Source organism: Acytostelium subglobosum, assembly GCF_000787575.1.
Source record: "Acytostelium subglobosum LB1 DNA, scaffold: scaffold33, whole genome shotgun sequence".
In the NCBI taxonomy this organism is placed as follows: Eukaryota; Evosea; class Eumycetozoa; order Acytosteliales; family Acytosteliaceae; genus Acytostelium; species Acytostelium subglobosum.
Window position 1 is genome coordinate 32237 of NW_012236500.1, and position 16154 is coordinate 48390.

Below are 16154 nucleotides of genomic sequence, written 5' to 3' on the forward strand. Positions count from 1 at the left end.
CAAACATAATATAGAGATAGATGGATACACTATCACCAATAATACTACAATCAATCATAAAGCTACTGGACCCATCATCTTCAAGTTCTTCATCTTCATCAGGTTCATCAGCGATTAATGTGCTCGCATTCGCCTTGACTTGCAAGTCAAACTACAAACATCTCTATAAATGTTCAACAAGATGGTTGACCTTTGTCAATGCCAAGGAGGGCATGACCAACCACAACCTGCCGTCTCCACCATCATCATCATCATCATTTCAAACAACATGGATATATGATGTTGATGAAAGATCAAGGAACATTGTGCCTGGCACTCTACCATCAACACTGACACGTCTAGAGATGGGCGATTCCTTCAGCGCAGAGATCAACGCCAATACATTCCCAAAGTCACTGCTCGAACTCAGTCTTGGATTCATATTTGATAGACATATCGCCCCGGGTACACTACCGAGCTCCATCACAGTGTTGAGGTTTGGCGCACACTTTAGCCAACAACTTGAGGCCGGCTCACTTCCACCTTGCCTCGTAAAGCTCATACTCGGTCATGAGTACAGACACGGGATCAAGCGTGGATTGCTACCAAAGACACTGCAATACCTTGACCTGGGTCAGGACTTTCAGGTGCCGCATAGCAATCCCAATCTAACACGTGACATGTTCTCGTTCAACAGGGTCAAGAGAGAGATTGAAGATGGTGCGTTGCCAGAGGGACTTACATACCTTGGCCTAGACGACAACTGGGCCATCCCAACAGTGCTACCCTCATCAATCAAGTTAATGCGAGTTGGATCGGTGCGATATGATCATGAATGGTATGATCGCACACTCCCAGGCACCTTTGAGGGCATGGAATGGAACTACAACAGCGCAGCAACAAGGAATCTTGTCAAAGGCGTGGCTTATCTTCCTCTCACCTGTCTACACATGTCTAGCATTGATCACCAGATCAAGCCAGGAATGCTTCCCGACACACTCAAAGTGTTGTCGCTCGGATATCAATTCGATAAAGCACTTGTGGCTGGCGCGCTTCCATCGTCCCTCACATCATTTGATATGGGATGTGTGTTTGAGCATCCTATCAGACCAGGTGATCTGCCCGCATCACTACGTCGTCTTGTGATGTCCGATTTGTTTAACATGAAGATGCTGCCAGGCTCACTCCCACCATCGCTCACCGAGCTCATCTTGGGACGTTGTTTCGACTGCAAGTTGGACGTTGGCGTGTTGCCACCATCCTTAACAAAGCTGATCTTTGGCAACAACTATGATATGTCCATTGGCGTTGGCGTACTACCTCAATCGCTGGCGGTTATCAAGTTTGGTTCATCATTCTCTCAACCAATGGCGAGTGAGGCATGGCCTCAATCCCTTTGGAAACTAAACATTAACAAACTGTTCTTTGCTGGTCAGGACAACAATGTGAGTGCCAATGCCACGCCTCCACCACCTGGCCTTCAATCACTGGACATGTATCATCAACTTGATCACATACAATATCTTGCATTGTGCACATCGGTCCACACTTTGAAGGTCCACTCCAGGATGAAACCACAACCTATGGACAATGGTGATGATCACGTGGACTCTAAGCTCGAACGAATGATTATCCCAACAAATGTCAAGACCATCAAGTTGGACATAAGTTCACAAGAGGCAAAGACATATCTTAGTATGATGTTGTCGGACAATCCACATGTTACAGCCTTCCGAATGAAGATGTATGAACAAACATTCGATGTTCGCATACTGGATGATAATAGACAGTTGGCAGTATGTGTATGCATTGTCAATGGACTGTGCAATGGACATGCCAACAAGATGACATTCTTCCGTCTCGATCACCTCCTGAAGACAGGTCCAGACACTACATTCAAAGCACTCTATCCACATCTCCATGAACAAGATTATGATGGAGACTATGATGATGATGATGACATTGATGAAGACAATGACATGGTTGACGATGATTATAACAATGATGACGATGACTATTATGTTGATGAGGAAGATGAAATAATAGAGGAATCAGAAGAAGACGATGAGTTTGAAGAAGAGGATGATCAAGATGAGGAATAAACAATCCATAATCAATCAAAGGTAGAAATGATTGTCCAACAAGTTGACCTCCCGGATGGACCCAAGGACCCAAGGACCCGCACATTGTACTGGTGGACAAGGATATATTGGGAAATTTGAACAAATTAGGTAGTTGTTGTGCTGTTGTCCAACTATCTTGAGGCTGTCAGTCCATTCAATCAACTTATCAACAATATAATGAAGCTGTATCTATATCTAATTCTCTATCTCATGGTATTAGGTAGATCCTCCACACTATGTCCATGTGAACACACCAACTGTCCAGACAGGATGAGTCATCCATACCGCGATCACACGGGTCGAGCCAAGCACTACAGGAATAAACACAAGAAAGTTAGATGTACATCATATTGCTTGGTGTGCGCCACATCAAATCCAACTGAGGAGCAGAAACGGCAACAACAAATACAACATGAACAACTCCAACTTGAACAACATCAACAACATTGCCTGAAGGATACGATGTAGACATGAACAATGTGATTCGAATCTACCATGGTTCGAAAGGACCAACTTGACCAAGCACGAGTTCAAAAGAAGTCTCCACAAACATTGCTCATCCTCTTGTCTCAAGGGCCTCACTATTCGATGATGTATTTGTATCTGTATTTGTATCTGTATCTTTGAATTTCAACATTGTAAAGTCAGTGAACTAAATGTTTGCCACATTCTTGTGTTCATTCATTCATTGCAAATGTTAGAGATAGATACATAAAGGGATTATGATGGATACATTATCACCTCTAGTAGTACAAACAATCATTAATCAATTGGAATCGGCAATTGATGTACTCTCATTCTCATTGACATGTAAAGTTCACTTTCAACATCTTTACAGAAGTTGGAGATGGACTACATATATCAATACAACATCGCAATCGCCATCATCATCATCATTAAATTGTACATGGATATACAATATAGATAATGAACAGACAAGAGATAATCTATTTAGCAAGATACCAAAGACACTCAAACGACTTGAGATACGCTTTGCATTCAAAGGTTTGTCGTCTCTCAACATTGTCAACATGCTTGCTTGGTCATCATTGCTCGAACTCAATCTCGGTGATGAGTTTGATGGACCTATCCTGGCCAACTCACTGCCCAACTCATTGACCGTTCTGAAGCTTGGCTACAAGTTCAATCAACCCCTTGTTGTTGGGTCTCTGCCACCATGTCTCGAGAAGCTTATCATTGGCTCAGAGTTCAAACAAACGATCAAGATAGGTGTTCTGCCCGATACACTCCAATTCCTTAACCTAGGTTATGATAACAAGTACCCACAATACCCTTCCAATGTGTGCCCTTCAATCGAAGACGGAGCACTACCTAATGGTCTCAAGTACGTGGCTCTTGGAGAGTTTTGGTCCTTCCCATTAGATCTCCCCTCTTCAATCACTTGTCTGAATGTTGGAAGGCTCCTCTCAATCGATCCTAGCTCTGGACAAGGCTTGACATGGTGCATTGAAAATGAATATGAAGCCAGGCTTGTCAATGGCGCGGCACATCTCCCTCTCACAGGCTTATTCATAAACCCCAATACTAATGGTGGCGACCTGATCTCACCAGGAAGGTTGCCAAACACACTCAAATCCTTATCGCTCGGCCACCTAAACCATAACAAGCTTGTGGTTGGCTTGCTTCCGCCGTCCTTGACAATGCTGGACATGGGATTCAATATCGACTGTCCAAAAACACCTGGACTTTTGCCCAATGGTCTCCTTCGTCTTCACCTCTCCAGAGAGTTTGATCGAAAATTGAAGCCAGGATGTCTGCCCCATTCAATCGTACATCTCTCCTTTGGACAGTATTATGATCAGAAGATTGAACGAGGTGTGTTGCCTCCTTCACTTACGATATTAATACTAAGCGATTTTTTGATCATCGTCTCGATCCTGGCCTTCTTCCTTCAACGCTGACCCTCCTCGAGTTTGGAAGATTCTTTGCGCAACCGATCACACAGGACATTTGGCCAACATCACTTCTTAATCTTGCAATTGGTCAAGACATGTTTCATCGACATGTAGACATTGCCAAACCTCCACCAAATCTGAAGTACCTTGATATTCACAACATGATCGATCACGCAAGATTTCTGGCAATGTGTACATCGATCGATACCCTCAAGGTCAACATCAATATTAGTCCACTGGAGGATGGACCCAAGGTTGAGGGTGGCGGAGGGATCATCAGCAGACTAGGTCCTTTGATCATTCCACAAAACGTCAAGATACTGGTACTCAAAATCAATGCATCTCTTCAAACAATCAAAGGATATATTTGGAAGGTTCTATCAGACAATCCACATATTATTAACTTCCATGTGGCAACGAACTCAAACGAATTCGATGTGCGATGTCTGGATGAACGACGAGAGTTGGCCATATGTGTGTGCAAGATTGAGGATACATGTGATGACACTACCAGCAAGATGACATTCTTCCGTCTCGATCACTTCCTCAACTCTGACATCAACACCACCTTCAAGACATTCGATCCATTCTTTGATGACTCTAAACTATATGAACCAGATGAATATGATGACTATGAAGATGATGATGATGATGATTATGATGAAGGTGATGATGAAGATGTCGTGTTCAACCAAACTTTGATCAATCACCAACAGTAATCTTTCTCAGCAAAGTGAGTTTGCAAAATTATTCACATATTCATTCCATACTTTGTAATCATTCAATCATTCATTCATTCAATCAATAAATCAATTTATATAGAGATAAGAGATAGAGATAATGGATACACTATCACCACTAATATTACAATCAATCATTAATCAATTGGATAAGGCAATTGATGTACTCTCATTTTCTTTGACTTGTAAAGTTCACTTCAAACATTTATACAGAAGTTGGAGATGACTACATTTATCAGAGTCAACAACAAGATATCACAATTACAATCACAACTATTACTATCTCCACCATCATCATCATCACAATGCACATAGATTTATAATATTTATAATTCACAAACAAGAGAGTACATACTCAAGACCATCCCACCTACACTCAGACGACTTGAGATACATAGTTCATTCAATTCATCACACTTCGTCAACATTCTGGGATCATCTTTGATCGAACTCAATCTCGGGGATATGTTTTATGAGCCAATCCCGCCAGGTGCACTACCTCATTCCATCACTGTGTTGAGACTCGGCAACAACTTCAATCAACCATTTGCTGCTGACCAGCTGCCTCCTTACTTGGAGAAGTTTATCATTTCTTCTCACTACACACATCCGATGAAGAGAGGCGTTCTACCCGAGACTCTCCAATTCCTTGACATTGGTTATTATGACAGATATTTCACATCAAAACAATACACTTCAATTGAGGATGGAGCATTGCCTCAAGGTCTCAAGTACTTGGGTATTGAAGAGATGTCAACTGTCCCAGCACAGCTACCCTCATCAATCAACCGACTGATTATTGGAAAGGATGCTCATCAAGGTTTGACAGAGTGGACAGTATCACATGGTTTGACATGGAACGCTAATAAGGTACTTGACTTTAATCTGATGAAAGGTGTAGAACATCTCCCTCTTACAAGTTTATTCCTAAATAACGATAACGTTGGCGAGGAGTTGGTGTCGAAGGGAAATCTCCCAAACACACTCAAAGTCCTCTCGATCAACTATGTAAGCATTCGCAATATCGAGGTTGGATCACTTCCCTCTTCCCTCACCAAGCTCGACATGGGATTCCATCCCGATTGTCGACTCAAACCTGGGCTTCTTCCAAATGGTCTCCTTCATCTTCACCTCTCCAAAGATTTTGATCACGAGTTGGAGCCTGGATGTCTGCCCTCATCAATCACAAATCTCTCCTTTGGAAAGAATTTTAATCATATAATTGAACATGGAGTGCTACCACCTTCAATCACAAAGCTGGAGTTTGGTGATAATTTTAATCAACCTCTCATTGTTGGAGTCCTCCCCTCAACAATAACATCACTCAAGTTTGGAAGACTTTTCATACAACCCGTCACACAGGACCTCTGGCCCCCATCACTTCTTAATCTTATCATTGGGTTCAACATGTTTTACTTTCATTTGGACAAAATTCCCAAACCTCCACCAACTCTAAGGTACCTTGATATGCACAACACGTTTGATCAATGCAGATTTATGACAAGTTGTACTTCGATCAATGTACTAAGGATGAACATCAAGATTAATCCCAAAGTAGAGGAAGATATTATTGGCAGTCTAGGCGTATTGATCGTTCCGCACAATGTCCGTGAGCTTATATTCAATATCAACTCGTCACTGGAGTTTACAAAAGCATATATTTGGAAAGTTCTATCTGACAATTCTAAGATAACAAGCTTCCAAATCGAAACTTTATCAAGACGATTTGAAGTGCGTAGTTTGGATCAGTCGAGAGAGTTGGCCGTATGTGTGTGCCAGATTCAAGATACCTGTGATGACACCACCAGCAAGATTAGATTCTTCCGTCTCAACCTTTTCCTCAACTCCCACTCCGCGACTTCCAAAAATTCGATCCATACTTCCCAGACCGCCCACTTTATGAACCAGATGAATATGATGATGTATCAGATGTATCTGATGATCCATATGGATCATTTGGATCATATGGATCATTTGGATCGGACTATGGTTATTCTTATTGACCTTAAATATCTTTAAAATTATTCTTTGGTACGATTAAATATTTGATTAGTATGATTCATAATATAATTGAATTAATATTATTTAATTGCCTTCTTTTGTTCAATTCAATTTACTTACTTTCTCGAGAACCCTACCCTTGCCCTCGCCCTTGTTTATAATGCATAAACAGAAGTTCGTTTTGTTAAACAGTTTTGCAATATTTGTATTTTTATTTATTTTTTCAAAGACGACTACCATCCACCTCGCACACACTCACGCTCGATGCAGGATACACTCATATCAACTCGCACTTAGTACTTCTTTCTTCTTCACCATCTGCATTATCCCAACGTCATCCAAAGTCGAAATGGTACGTACCATCTACCATCATCAATCCAATCGATCCAATCCTACCTATCCAGGTCATTCATTCAGGCGTCGACATCTAGCATCTAGCAGAGGAGGATTGGATTGGATTGGGATGAAGCTCTCGATGAATCAACAAACATGTAGAGTTAGACTAACTCATCAATCAACATACAGCCTATCCACGAATTCCAGGTTGTTGGCCGTCACGTTCCAACTGAGAGAGAGGCTCACCCAAAGCTCTTCAGAATGAGACTCTTTGCTAAGACCTCTGTCCACGCCAAGAGCAGATTCTGGTACTTCTTGTCAAAGATCCAAAAGATGAAGAAGGCCACCGGTGAGATCCTCAACGTCACTGAGGTATGAATCACGACAACAACAGAACACAGCATCACATATATCGTCAACAACACAACCAACTAACTCATCACATTCAATCACTTAGATCTTCGAGGAGAAGCCACAACAGATCAAGAACTTTGGTATCTTCATTAGATACAACTCCAGATCTGGCACTCACAACATCTACAAGGAGTACCGTGACGTCACCCGTGTCGGTGCTGTTGCTCAAATGTGTATGTGTCAATCTGTCCATGTACACCTCTCGATCGAACAGTCATCAAGTTAGTTAGTCATTCAGTCAGTCTCGAGCGAACTATGATCATACTCGCGATACAGGATGATTTGATTCATGCGAACTATGCAGGTTGACGCGACAGGTGACCTTAATGATATCACTCATTGATTGATTGATCGATCTACATATGACGAGGGAGGCGACGAATAGGACGAAGACAATGAATGACTATGACTATGACTAGGAGGCGAGACAACTAAACTCAACGAACGATCATTGACTAATCATTCATTCAATATAATATAGACGACGAGATGGCCTCCCGTCACTCTGCCAGAGAGAAGACCATCCACATCATTGAGATCAAGGAGGTCGCCGCTGCCCAGACTCGCCGTACCAACACCAAGCAATTCCACGACTCGAAGATCAGATTCCCACTCACTCACCGTGTTCCAAAGAGATTGCCCCAGTTCAAGGCTACCTTCAAGGCCACCAGACCCAAGACCTTCTAAGAGAATCCCCTCCTCCTTCATTCCTTTCCATGGCATCATTCATCTCACTGCGTACTACACACCAAAAGTGAGTGAGACGATTGATAAAGGCTCCTCTTTCAATGACTTAACGGATAACAATAAACCCAAATTAAAACAAATCTTCGTCTCTGTCTGTGTGTTTGTCTGTTGGGTATGTTGATCATCTTATCATTCATTATGAATGAAAGTGTCAATCAATTAACACATAAACACATGCACAACCATAGCCCAAGATGGTCGGAAGTTTGAAAAGTGATCACTTCGGCTCTACCTCTTGTGCAAAGATCCAAGCAAAGTGTCGTCTTCTCAAAACACTCTTTAACAACCCGACCCCGACTCACATGTCTAAAGAGAGAGACAACTGTTGGTTTCGTGTTGAGTCACAACACTTGCCAACCAACCCCACACCCTTCCATCTCGCTTACTCTCGTGTACTCTGTCACACTTATAACTTAATATCTTTGTTTCATTCTTTCTCACTCATCCACTCATCCACTCAACTAGTACAGTACTGCTACACTACTAAGTTACTTACTTACTTACTTAACAAACAAAAGAAAGAAAGAAAGAAAGAGATATTGTTCATGTATCTGTAACAAATAATATTTAGTTTGATGAACGATGATGACGACTGTAATAATAACAAAAGGAACATCACCACGATGGTGTAATTATAACATAACAACAGTACCACTACTATTACTATTATCACTATTACTATTATTACTAAATAATGTGGACGCGACTACTACCAATACACCAGACAATCCATACACTATATATCAACATTTGTCTACAAAGACACCTTATTGGATACCTCCAGTAGGTGTTAATGGTACAACTGATACACCACAGCCACCTCCAGGTTGCCAACTAGGCCGAATTGATCTGTTGGCACGTCATGGTAGTCGTAACCCTGTGGCCTCCAACATTGCCTCGTTGGAAACACTGTCAACTACACTCCAACCATACGCTGCCAACATCACCGAGCAGTACCAATGGATCCTGAACTGGACTGTGCCCTACCCCGTCGACGAGGCGGGTCTGCTCATCCTGCAGGGCCAGTACGAGCACTACAACATCTCCAAGCGCTTCCTGCAGCGCCAGCCCGGCTACTTCCAGCCCTACCAGCCATTCATCTACGACCTGTCGGCCACGTGCGTCAGTCGCACTGGCATCAGTGGCGGCTCGTTCATGTATGGCCTGTTTGAGAACGTCGGCCAGCTCGGCCCACAGCGCTTCCAGCCAGTGTTCATCGACATCCAGTCCTGTGACCAGGACAATCTGCTGCGCTTCTTTGACACTTGCCAGAGCTACAACACACTCATAGACTTGGGAGACATCAACGACAATGAGGTGGCCAAGTACAACAACTTGACGTTTGGCACCGTGTCCAACAATATTGCCACCAAGCTCGGACTCCAGAACATCATGGATCCGACCAACAAACTGGTCAGCAATATGTACCAGGCATGCTCCTACGACCTGTCCATCTTTAACATTACCGATCGCTGGTGCAGTCTGTTCAGCGAGGAGGACATCCTCACGCTCGAGTACTCCCAGGATCTGTCCAACTACTGGATGAAGAGCTATGGCTACCTCAACAACTACATCATCGCTTCGTCCCTGTTCCAGGACATGATCTCTGGTCTCGACCAGTACATTGCCAACCCAACTGCCAACAATGCCACCAATGCCATGAGGTTCGCTCATGCCGAGACCGTCATACCATTCGTGACCCTGTTGGGCCTGTACCAAGACCCCTTCAAGCTTACTGCCAATCTCACCGCCCAACAGATTAGCAACCGACTTTGGAGAAGCAGTATCATCTCACCCTATGCCGCCAACATCGCATTCTACCTCTTCAACTGTGGTGATGACCAATACAAGATAAGAGTTGATCACAATGAAGTGGTATGATATGTGAACTCGCCAAGTCCAAGTCCTTGTCCACTCCTAACATCAATCAAACAATCATATAATAGGGCGTTCTTATTCCTGGCTGTGATGATCTGTACTGTAACTACACTCTGTTCAAGTCGTTGTTCCCTGAGGCAATGGCATTCAATTGGACGACGTATTGCTCGCCAAGTTCAAACAACAATGGCAATTCATGTAACAAATCAGAGGATGCTTATAAGATCTACCTTGGTACATTCATACCAGTAGCATTCGTCGTTGGTACTCTTGCCGGTGCCCTCACCATCATCTTCTTTAAGAAGAATGATCAAACCAAGATACCCTACAGACAAGTTCATTCATAAATTTAGTTATCTATTGCAACCAATCAATCAATCACTCAATACCCACTCTGATCACTTTCCAACACACTCATTCCCCGATTCGATGACAACATTATTGATCAAACAACACATCGAACTCACACACAGACAAACAAACACACTTACACCCAAGTTCTTTGAACAATGGTCTGTGATCAACGCGACAAAAACAAAACATCGGGGGGTGAGCCTACACGATTTTGATCAAAAAATAGTTGGGCGATAATTCATCTGAGTCTGGTATTTTTAACGTCAATCGCTTCAAAGTTGTTGATTGCAGATAGGTCTGAGAAGGGCAGACATACACAGAGGGACCACGAAGATTGTCAGATTTATGTGTGTTGTTTCAGAAAGAAACACACAATTTAATCATTCATTCACTCACTTGTCAAGTCGTTGACGCCTGCGTCATCATCATCATCATCATTCACATTCATTCCTATCTGATGGGCACTTAGCAAATCATTCGCATCATCTCCATCATATATTATCTATCAATCAAACAAACAAATATTATATCTTTTATATTTATAATTCAATCATGGAGATGCAAACTATCTCATTCTCTGATGGTAGTGACCCGATTAGACAACAGGTCAGCCCATCATCATCATCAAACAATCTAAATAGTAATAATAATAATAGTATTGCAGTTGCAAGTAGTAGTAGTAGTCAATTGAGTCTAGCAAACAGCAGTTCACCTATTATCACAAAGAAGAAGGTCCATCATCATGGACATCATGGGCCATTATCACATGTCCACATGCCCCATCTTCCACATATGCCCCATATGCCACATCTTAAACCAGTATGTCCAATTAGTTAGTTCCACTGGCATGCATGCCCACAACCTCTAACTCACACGTCCGATCAATCAATCAAATCCAATCAATCAATTAAAGGGCAAACTATTCCATGGTAAAGGACTTAAGAAATTAAGAATGATGTCCAAGAAGAAGAGACAGAGAAAGAAGTCAAAGTCATATCAACGAAGGAAACAAGTCAATTCCTTTATCAATTCACCTGCCATCACAACTCTTCTTATTGTCGCTTCAATATTCATGGTCTTCATCGGTATGTATACCCATCCGATTTTTGGATTCGATCACGTGATTCAATCAATCACGTGACATCCAATCACGTGACACAAATCAATCACCAAATATTAACCAACCTTCCATCCCATCCCTATCACATCTATTCCTAACAGACGACTTCCTGGTGGCCACTGGAGCACCCAACTCTACAGCATGCTACACAGCAGTGTCGGTGCTAAAGATTGTTGTATTTGTAATATTCACTGCTGATATCGTATTGACAAGTTATGCACAGCGACTACACTATGTCATATCATTCTTCTTCCTAATGGATCTGATCTCGCTGGCATCACTCGTCCCAGATATAGTCTCATTCCTAGGCGGCTTCCACACATTGGCCACGCTCAACTCTCTGTCGCTCAGCAGGACTGCACGTGTTGCCAGGATCGCCTCGAGGATTGCCCGTATCAGCAAGGTGTTGAGCTTCAACAGAGACCAACGCAAGTCGGCCCAGGAGAAGGAGGAGCTGCACATGCCCATTCAGCCATCGTCCGTGGGTCACAAACTGTTGTCCAAGACGTCCAACTACGTCATTGTGATGATCCTGCTTGTTGTACTGATCACCACACTCACCAACCCCGACAACACCACATTGCAACCGATGGAGCACTCTGTACTGGACTTGTTTGTGATCACGGCAAGGTCCAGTGGCAGCGTCACCAGCCAACAGTTCAACGACACACTCTCTGGATTCATCGCGACCAGTGGCAACCCCGAGCTACTCTACCTCAACATCCTCGACCAAGAGGTATTCAAGTCCAGTGTGGACACGACCAACTGGTTCGATGTATACATACTCAAGTCTGGCTTCAATCAGTAAGTTATTCAATCAGCTGACCATCGATCAGCTGACCATCAATCATACTAACTCAGAGCCCATCCAATCACTAAAGGAGCGAGATATGGATTAGTAACAAGAAGTTCCAACAAGATTCAGCTGCACTTGGCATCACACTGACAGTGTGCATCATCATTATCATCTCGTTGGGCACTTACTTTATGTCGAGAGACTTCCAGGTGATGGTGATCAAGCCAATCGAGCGAATGATGTCTCTGATCAAGAAGATCAGCTCAATGGAGAGACATGATCACCCATCGTCCACCACTGGCAGCGACTATGGCGACACCGACGCCGACTTGGACGAGCACGACTTTGCCTCGGACGCCGAGTCCGGCATGAGTGGCGACTCTGACTATGAGACCGACAGTCTGAGCGGCTTCTACGACGAGAATGAAGCGCACATCATCGTGGACATGCTCAACGATGTCGTCACCAAGAAGATGGAGCATCACAACCGCGCCAAGAATGCTATCGAAGGCCACACCCAGCTGTCCAACAACTTGGCAAGTCTTGGAGCTGCCGCCGCCGGCTTCCTGGCGCGCAAGCAGTTTGAGTGTTTGAAGAAGGCCTCAACACGCCGTGCACGCATTGTCAAGGAGATGCTCACCACCGAGCAAACTTACGTCGCGTCTTTGGCTGGTGCCATCGAGGGCTATTACATGCCACTGCGAGCAGCCGGCTCTAACCTGGCCACACCGGAGCAGATCGAGCACCTCTTCTGCAACATTGAGGTGTTGCATCAGCACCACATTGGCTTCCTCGCCAAGCTCGAGGAGCGTGTAAACAGCTGGCACCACAACCAGGCGATTGGTGATCTGTTTGCCGAGCTCGAGTCCGTCGTGGACATCTACACAACCTACGTCAACAACTACACCAACGTCGTGCCCACCATCGAGGATATGCGTCGCGACAACAAGGTGGCCGACTTCTTGATGGATTGTCGTGAGAAGAACTGCAAGGGCATCGAGCTCACCTCCTACCTGATCATGCCAATCCAGCGTATGCCTCGCTACGTGCTGTTGCTGGAGGACTTGCTAAAGCACACGTCCGAGGGTCACTTTGATCTGGAGCCCATTGGCAACGCGTCACGCTCGCTCAAGAAGGCGACCGTGGTGCTCAACGAGCGCAAGAGGGAGCACGAGAACAAGCACACCATCCAAGACCTGTACATGAAGCTGTCACCGCCCGTACCCGACATCTTGGTGCCAGGCAACAGCATCATCCTGCAGGGCAAGCTGAAGCACGACGGCGAGAAGTTCTTCTTCATCCTGCTCAACAGCGGCCTGCTCAAGGCGGCCAAAGAGTCGTCGACACAGATTCAAGTCAAGAGCTACTATGGCGTGCGCGACATGACCGTCACTGTCATCCAGGACTGCCCTTCAATCAAGATCGTCAACGCATTCCAGATCAAGCTGGAGGACCAGCAGATGTTGCTGTTTGCCAAGACACCTGAGCAGCGCCAGGAGTGGGTCGACGCCATTGGTCAGTTCACCAAGGTGATGGTGGCCCGAACAAAGTCAGTCATGTTGTTGTCGCAATCGAAGCGATCGTCGCAGGGTGGCAAGAGTCCCATTATGACCAGCAGCACAGGTAGCTCCAGTCGATTGAGTGTGCCAGGTGGTGTTGGATCAAGTGGACACATGAAGTCCAGCTCATCATCATTGTCGCCCAGTCTATCAGGACTGAACATTCCACAGATCAGTGCGCCCAACTTGTCCAACTTTATCAACGAATCCACATCCACAATGAGTCCGCCTCAACGCTCGCCAAGGCCTGGACGTCCGTCCAATAAAGACTAAACATCCTAAAGGGAGAGAGACAGTTGTCTGTGATCACAGTCCCTGCTCCTGATGAGTAGGATATTTTCTAGTATATCAGCTGATCGCTTGACTGTCACATGATCAGTCAGCTGACTATTTTTAACATGTCATATGATCATATATTTTGGATAATCAGAGGACCAATCAATCATTTATTGATAAGAGCCAGAGACAGTCTTGTCACCATCCAAAACGACATGATCTTCATCTGAACCACCATCGAATTGTTCCTCTCGTTTACGCTTGTGACACAAAGCCACCATGGCGTTCTCCAGTTGAAGCTCTAATTGTTTGATGCGTGTTGTCTTCTCGTCATCATCACCGTGCCAGTTCTTCTCGAAATCCTGTGGCTGCATTGGGTGTGTGAAGAACCTCTCTACTCTTGTAGTATACTCATCAGATTGTAAGTTGTCCTTGATATCAGAGAAGTACATGCGGTAGTTTATCCAGGCAGGGTATTCTTCTGGTATACCAAGTGTGATGTTCTCCAAGATCTGGATTGAATTCTTTGCCCATGTCTTGTATATATTGAATATATTTATGAGTACCTTTCTACAAGTTTCGTTGCATCCTTCTTTCAATGCATAGTCTATCATCACATCTGTATTTGTGAAGTCATTATCTGGCTGGCATCCAAAAGAGTTTCTTTTTGTAAATTCGAAAGGAATGTGTAATCTTATTCCACAAGGTGGAGTGGCAGAAGATACTGAATAGGACATAGGAAGTTTATATATATATATTTATCTCTATCTCATCTCTTCCAAACAATACTTTTTAATTCAATACCATTTGAACTATTGCTTCCAACACTCAGAGTCCGATCTGGAAAGGTGGGTGAGCGGGGTGATCAATCGTCTGAGGAGAGTGTATGGAGTAAGAGTATGTAAACGTATCAGATAGTGTGGGATTGGCATCAATGTCTAATTTCAATTTCCTTGGACAGGTACATTATAATATAAAAGGGTTGGGAGTTGGGTTGTTGCGTACCGCCGGAATGGTTTGGAACATGCGCTGCTAGGCACATGTAGGAGGGTTTTTTGTTTCGTCACAGCCACGATTGTGGCCATGACTCCACGACGAGTCGAAGATATCATATGATAACTCCTGCATTCCGGCGGTCGCTTCAGATTAGCTGAGATGATTTTCATTAAACGAAGTAAGGCGATTACCTTTGTGCACCCGGGTCCCCAAACAATCATTGACAACTCATCAAATAATAACCAAGATGAATAACCTTTGAAAATTCGATTATGGGATGAAATCCAAAGAAATTCTGATTTTTCAAGAACATATAATTGTACATTAACTGTTTAAACAGTGTTTGATTTAATAATTTGTTAACAATGACCACCATTGTGTCCTCCTCCTCCATATCCATAGTGACCTCCACCTCCATGGTGGTAACCTGATCCATATCCTCCATGATTATATCCTCCATGATTATGACATCCATGATGATGTCCTACTTGACCATGGTGTAGCTGAGAGTCATAATAGACTCCTTCTCCATAGTATCCTCCTCTGTGATGTCTACGACCTTGATGACAAGGTTCATGATGTCCATAGTGATGATGATGACCTGGTACGTTTCCCATTACTTTGTACCTAATTTTATCTCTAATTATTACTATTCATTTAGTACTTAATAAAGTTAATAATGATAGATAAATATATTTAGAACTTATTATATTAATAGACTTCTCCTTTTTAAATTTACCTCCCTCTTTGCACAAAAAGAAAGTTATTTCCATATTTAGACAAGTGTTGTATGGACCATCCATTTATGAATGTTAAAGTGATTATTCTCAAAACACTTAGGGAATGGATCTAAAAGTATGTCGATCTAGTTAAGGACCTTTTTTTATGTATTTAATGAAACTTAGTTTAAAGGTATATG

General features: G+C 43.5%; 8 protein-coding genes across 8 annotated transcripts; 7 read left to right on the plus strand and 1 right to left on the minus strand.

Annotated features, from left to right (window-relative positions):
- Positions 1–20: 20 nt before the first annotated feature.
- SAMD00019534_114830 (hypothetical protein) lies at positions 21–2081 on the plus strand (the record flags this gene model as incomplete). The annotated part of the gene is made up of 1 exon (XM_012893170.1): positions 21–2081. One exon carries the CDS (start codon positions 21–23, stop codon positions 2079–2081), a length of 2061 nt encoding a protein of 686 aa, XP_012748624.1.
- Positions 2082–3133: 1052 nt separating this feature from the next.
- Positions 3134–4024, plus strand: SAMD00019534_114840 (hypothetical protein; the record flags this gene model as incomplete). Its single annotated transcript, XM_012893171.1, has 1 exon — positions 3134–4024. The coding sequence occupies one exon, from the start codon at positions 3134–3136 to the stop codon at positions 4022–4024; it is 891 nt and encodes a 296-aa protein (XP_012748625.1).
- A 182-nt stretch (positions 4025–4206) lies between these two features.
- Positions 4207–4737, plus strand: SAMD00019534_114850 (hypothetical protein; the record flags this gene model as incomplete). Its single annotated transcript, XM_012893172.1, has 1 exon — positions 4207–4737. The coding sequence occupies one exon, from the start codon at positions 4207–4209 to the stop codon at positions 4735–4737; it is 531 nt and encodes a 176-aa protein (XP_012748626.1).
- Positions 4738–5679: 942 nt separating this feature from the next.
- On the plus strand, positions 5680–6717 carry SAMD00019534_114860 (hypothetical protein; the record flags this gene model as incomplete). The annotated part of the gene is made up of 1 exon (XM_012893173.1): positions 5680–6717. A coding segment is annotated over one exon (1038 nt), but the record flags the coding sequence as incomplete, so codon positions are not given.
- Positions 6718–7108: 391 nt separating this feature from the next.
- On the plus strand, positions 7109–8193 carry SAMD00019534_114870 (hypothetical protein; the record flags this gene model as incomplete). Its single annotated transcript, XM_012893174.1, has 4 exons — positions 7109–7111; positions 7285–7467; positions 7553–7682; positions 7991–8193. Coding segments are annotated over 4 exons (519 nt in total), but the record flags the coding sequence as incomplete, so codon positions are not given.
- Positions 8194–8831: 638 nt separating this feature from the next.
- On the plus strand, positions 8832–10481 carry SAMD00019534_114880 (hypothetical protein; the record flags this gene model as incomplete). The annotated part of the gene is made up of 3 exons (XM_012893175.1): positions 8832–8850; positions 8906–10131; positions 10203–10481. 3 exons carry the CDS (start codon positions 8832–8834, stop codon positions 10479–10481), a joined length of 1524 nt encoding a protein of 507 aa, XP_012748629.1.
- Positions 10482–11046: 565 nt separating this feature from the next.
- On the plus strand, positions 11047–14236 carry SAMD00019534_114890 (hypothetical protein; the record flags this gene model as incomplete). The annotated part of the gene is made up of 4 exons (XM_012893176.1): positions 11047–11307; positions 11402–11573; positions 11710–12412; positions 12490–14236. The coding sequence occupies 4 exons, from the start codon at positions 11047–11049 to the stop codon at positions 14234–14236; spliced, it is 2883 nt and encodes a 960-aa protein (XP_012748630.1).
- Positions 14237–14409: 173 nt separating this feature from the next.
- On the minus strand, positions 14410–14691 carry SAMD00019534_114900 (hypothetical protein; the record flags this gene model as incomplete). The annotated part of the gene is made up of 1 exon (XM_012893177.1): positions 14410–14691. The coding sequence occupies one exon, from the start codon at positions 14689–14691 to the stop codon at positions 14410–14412; it is 282 nt and encodes a 93-aa protein (XP_012748631.1).
- Positions 14692–16154: the final 1463 nt, after the last annotated feature.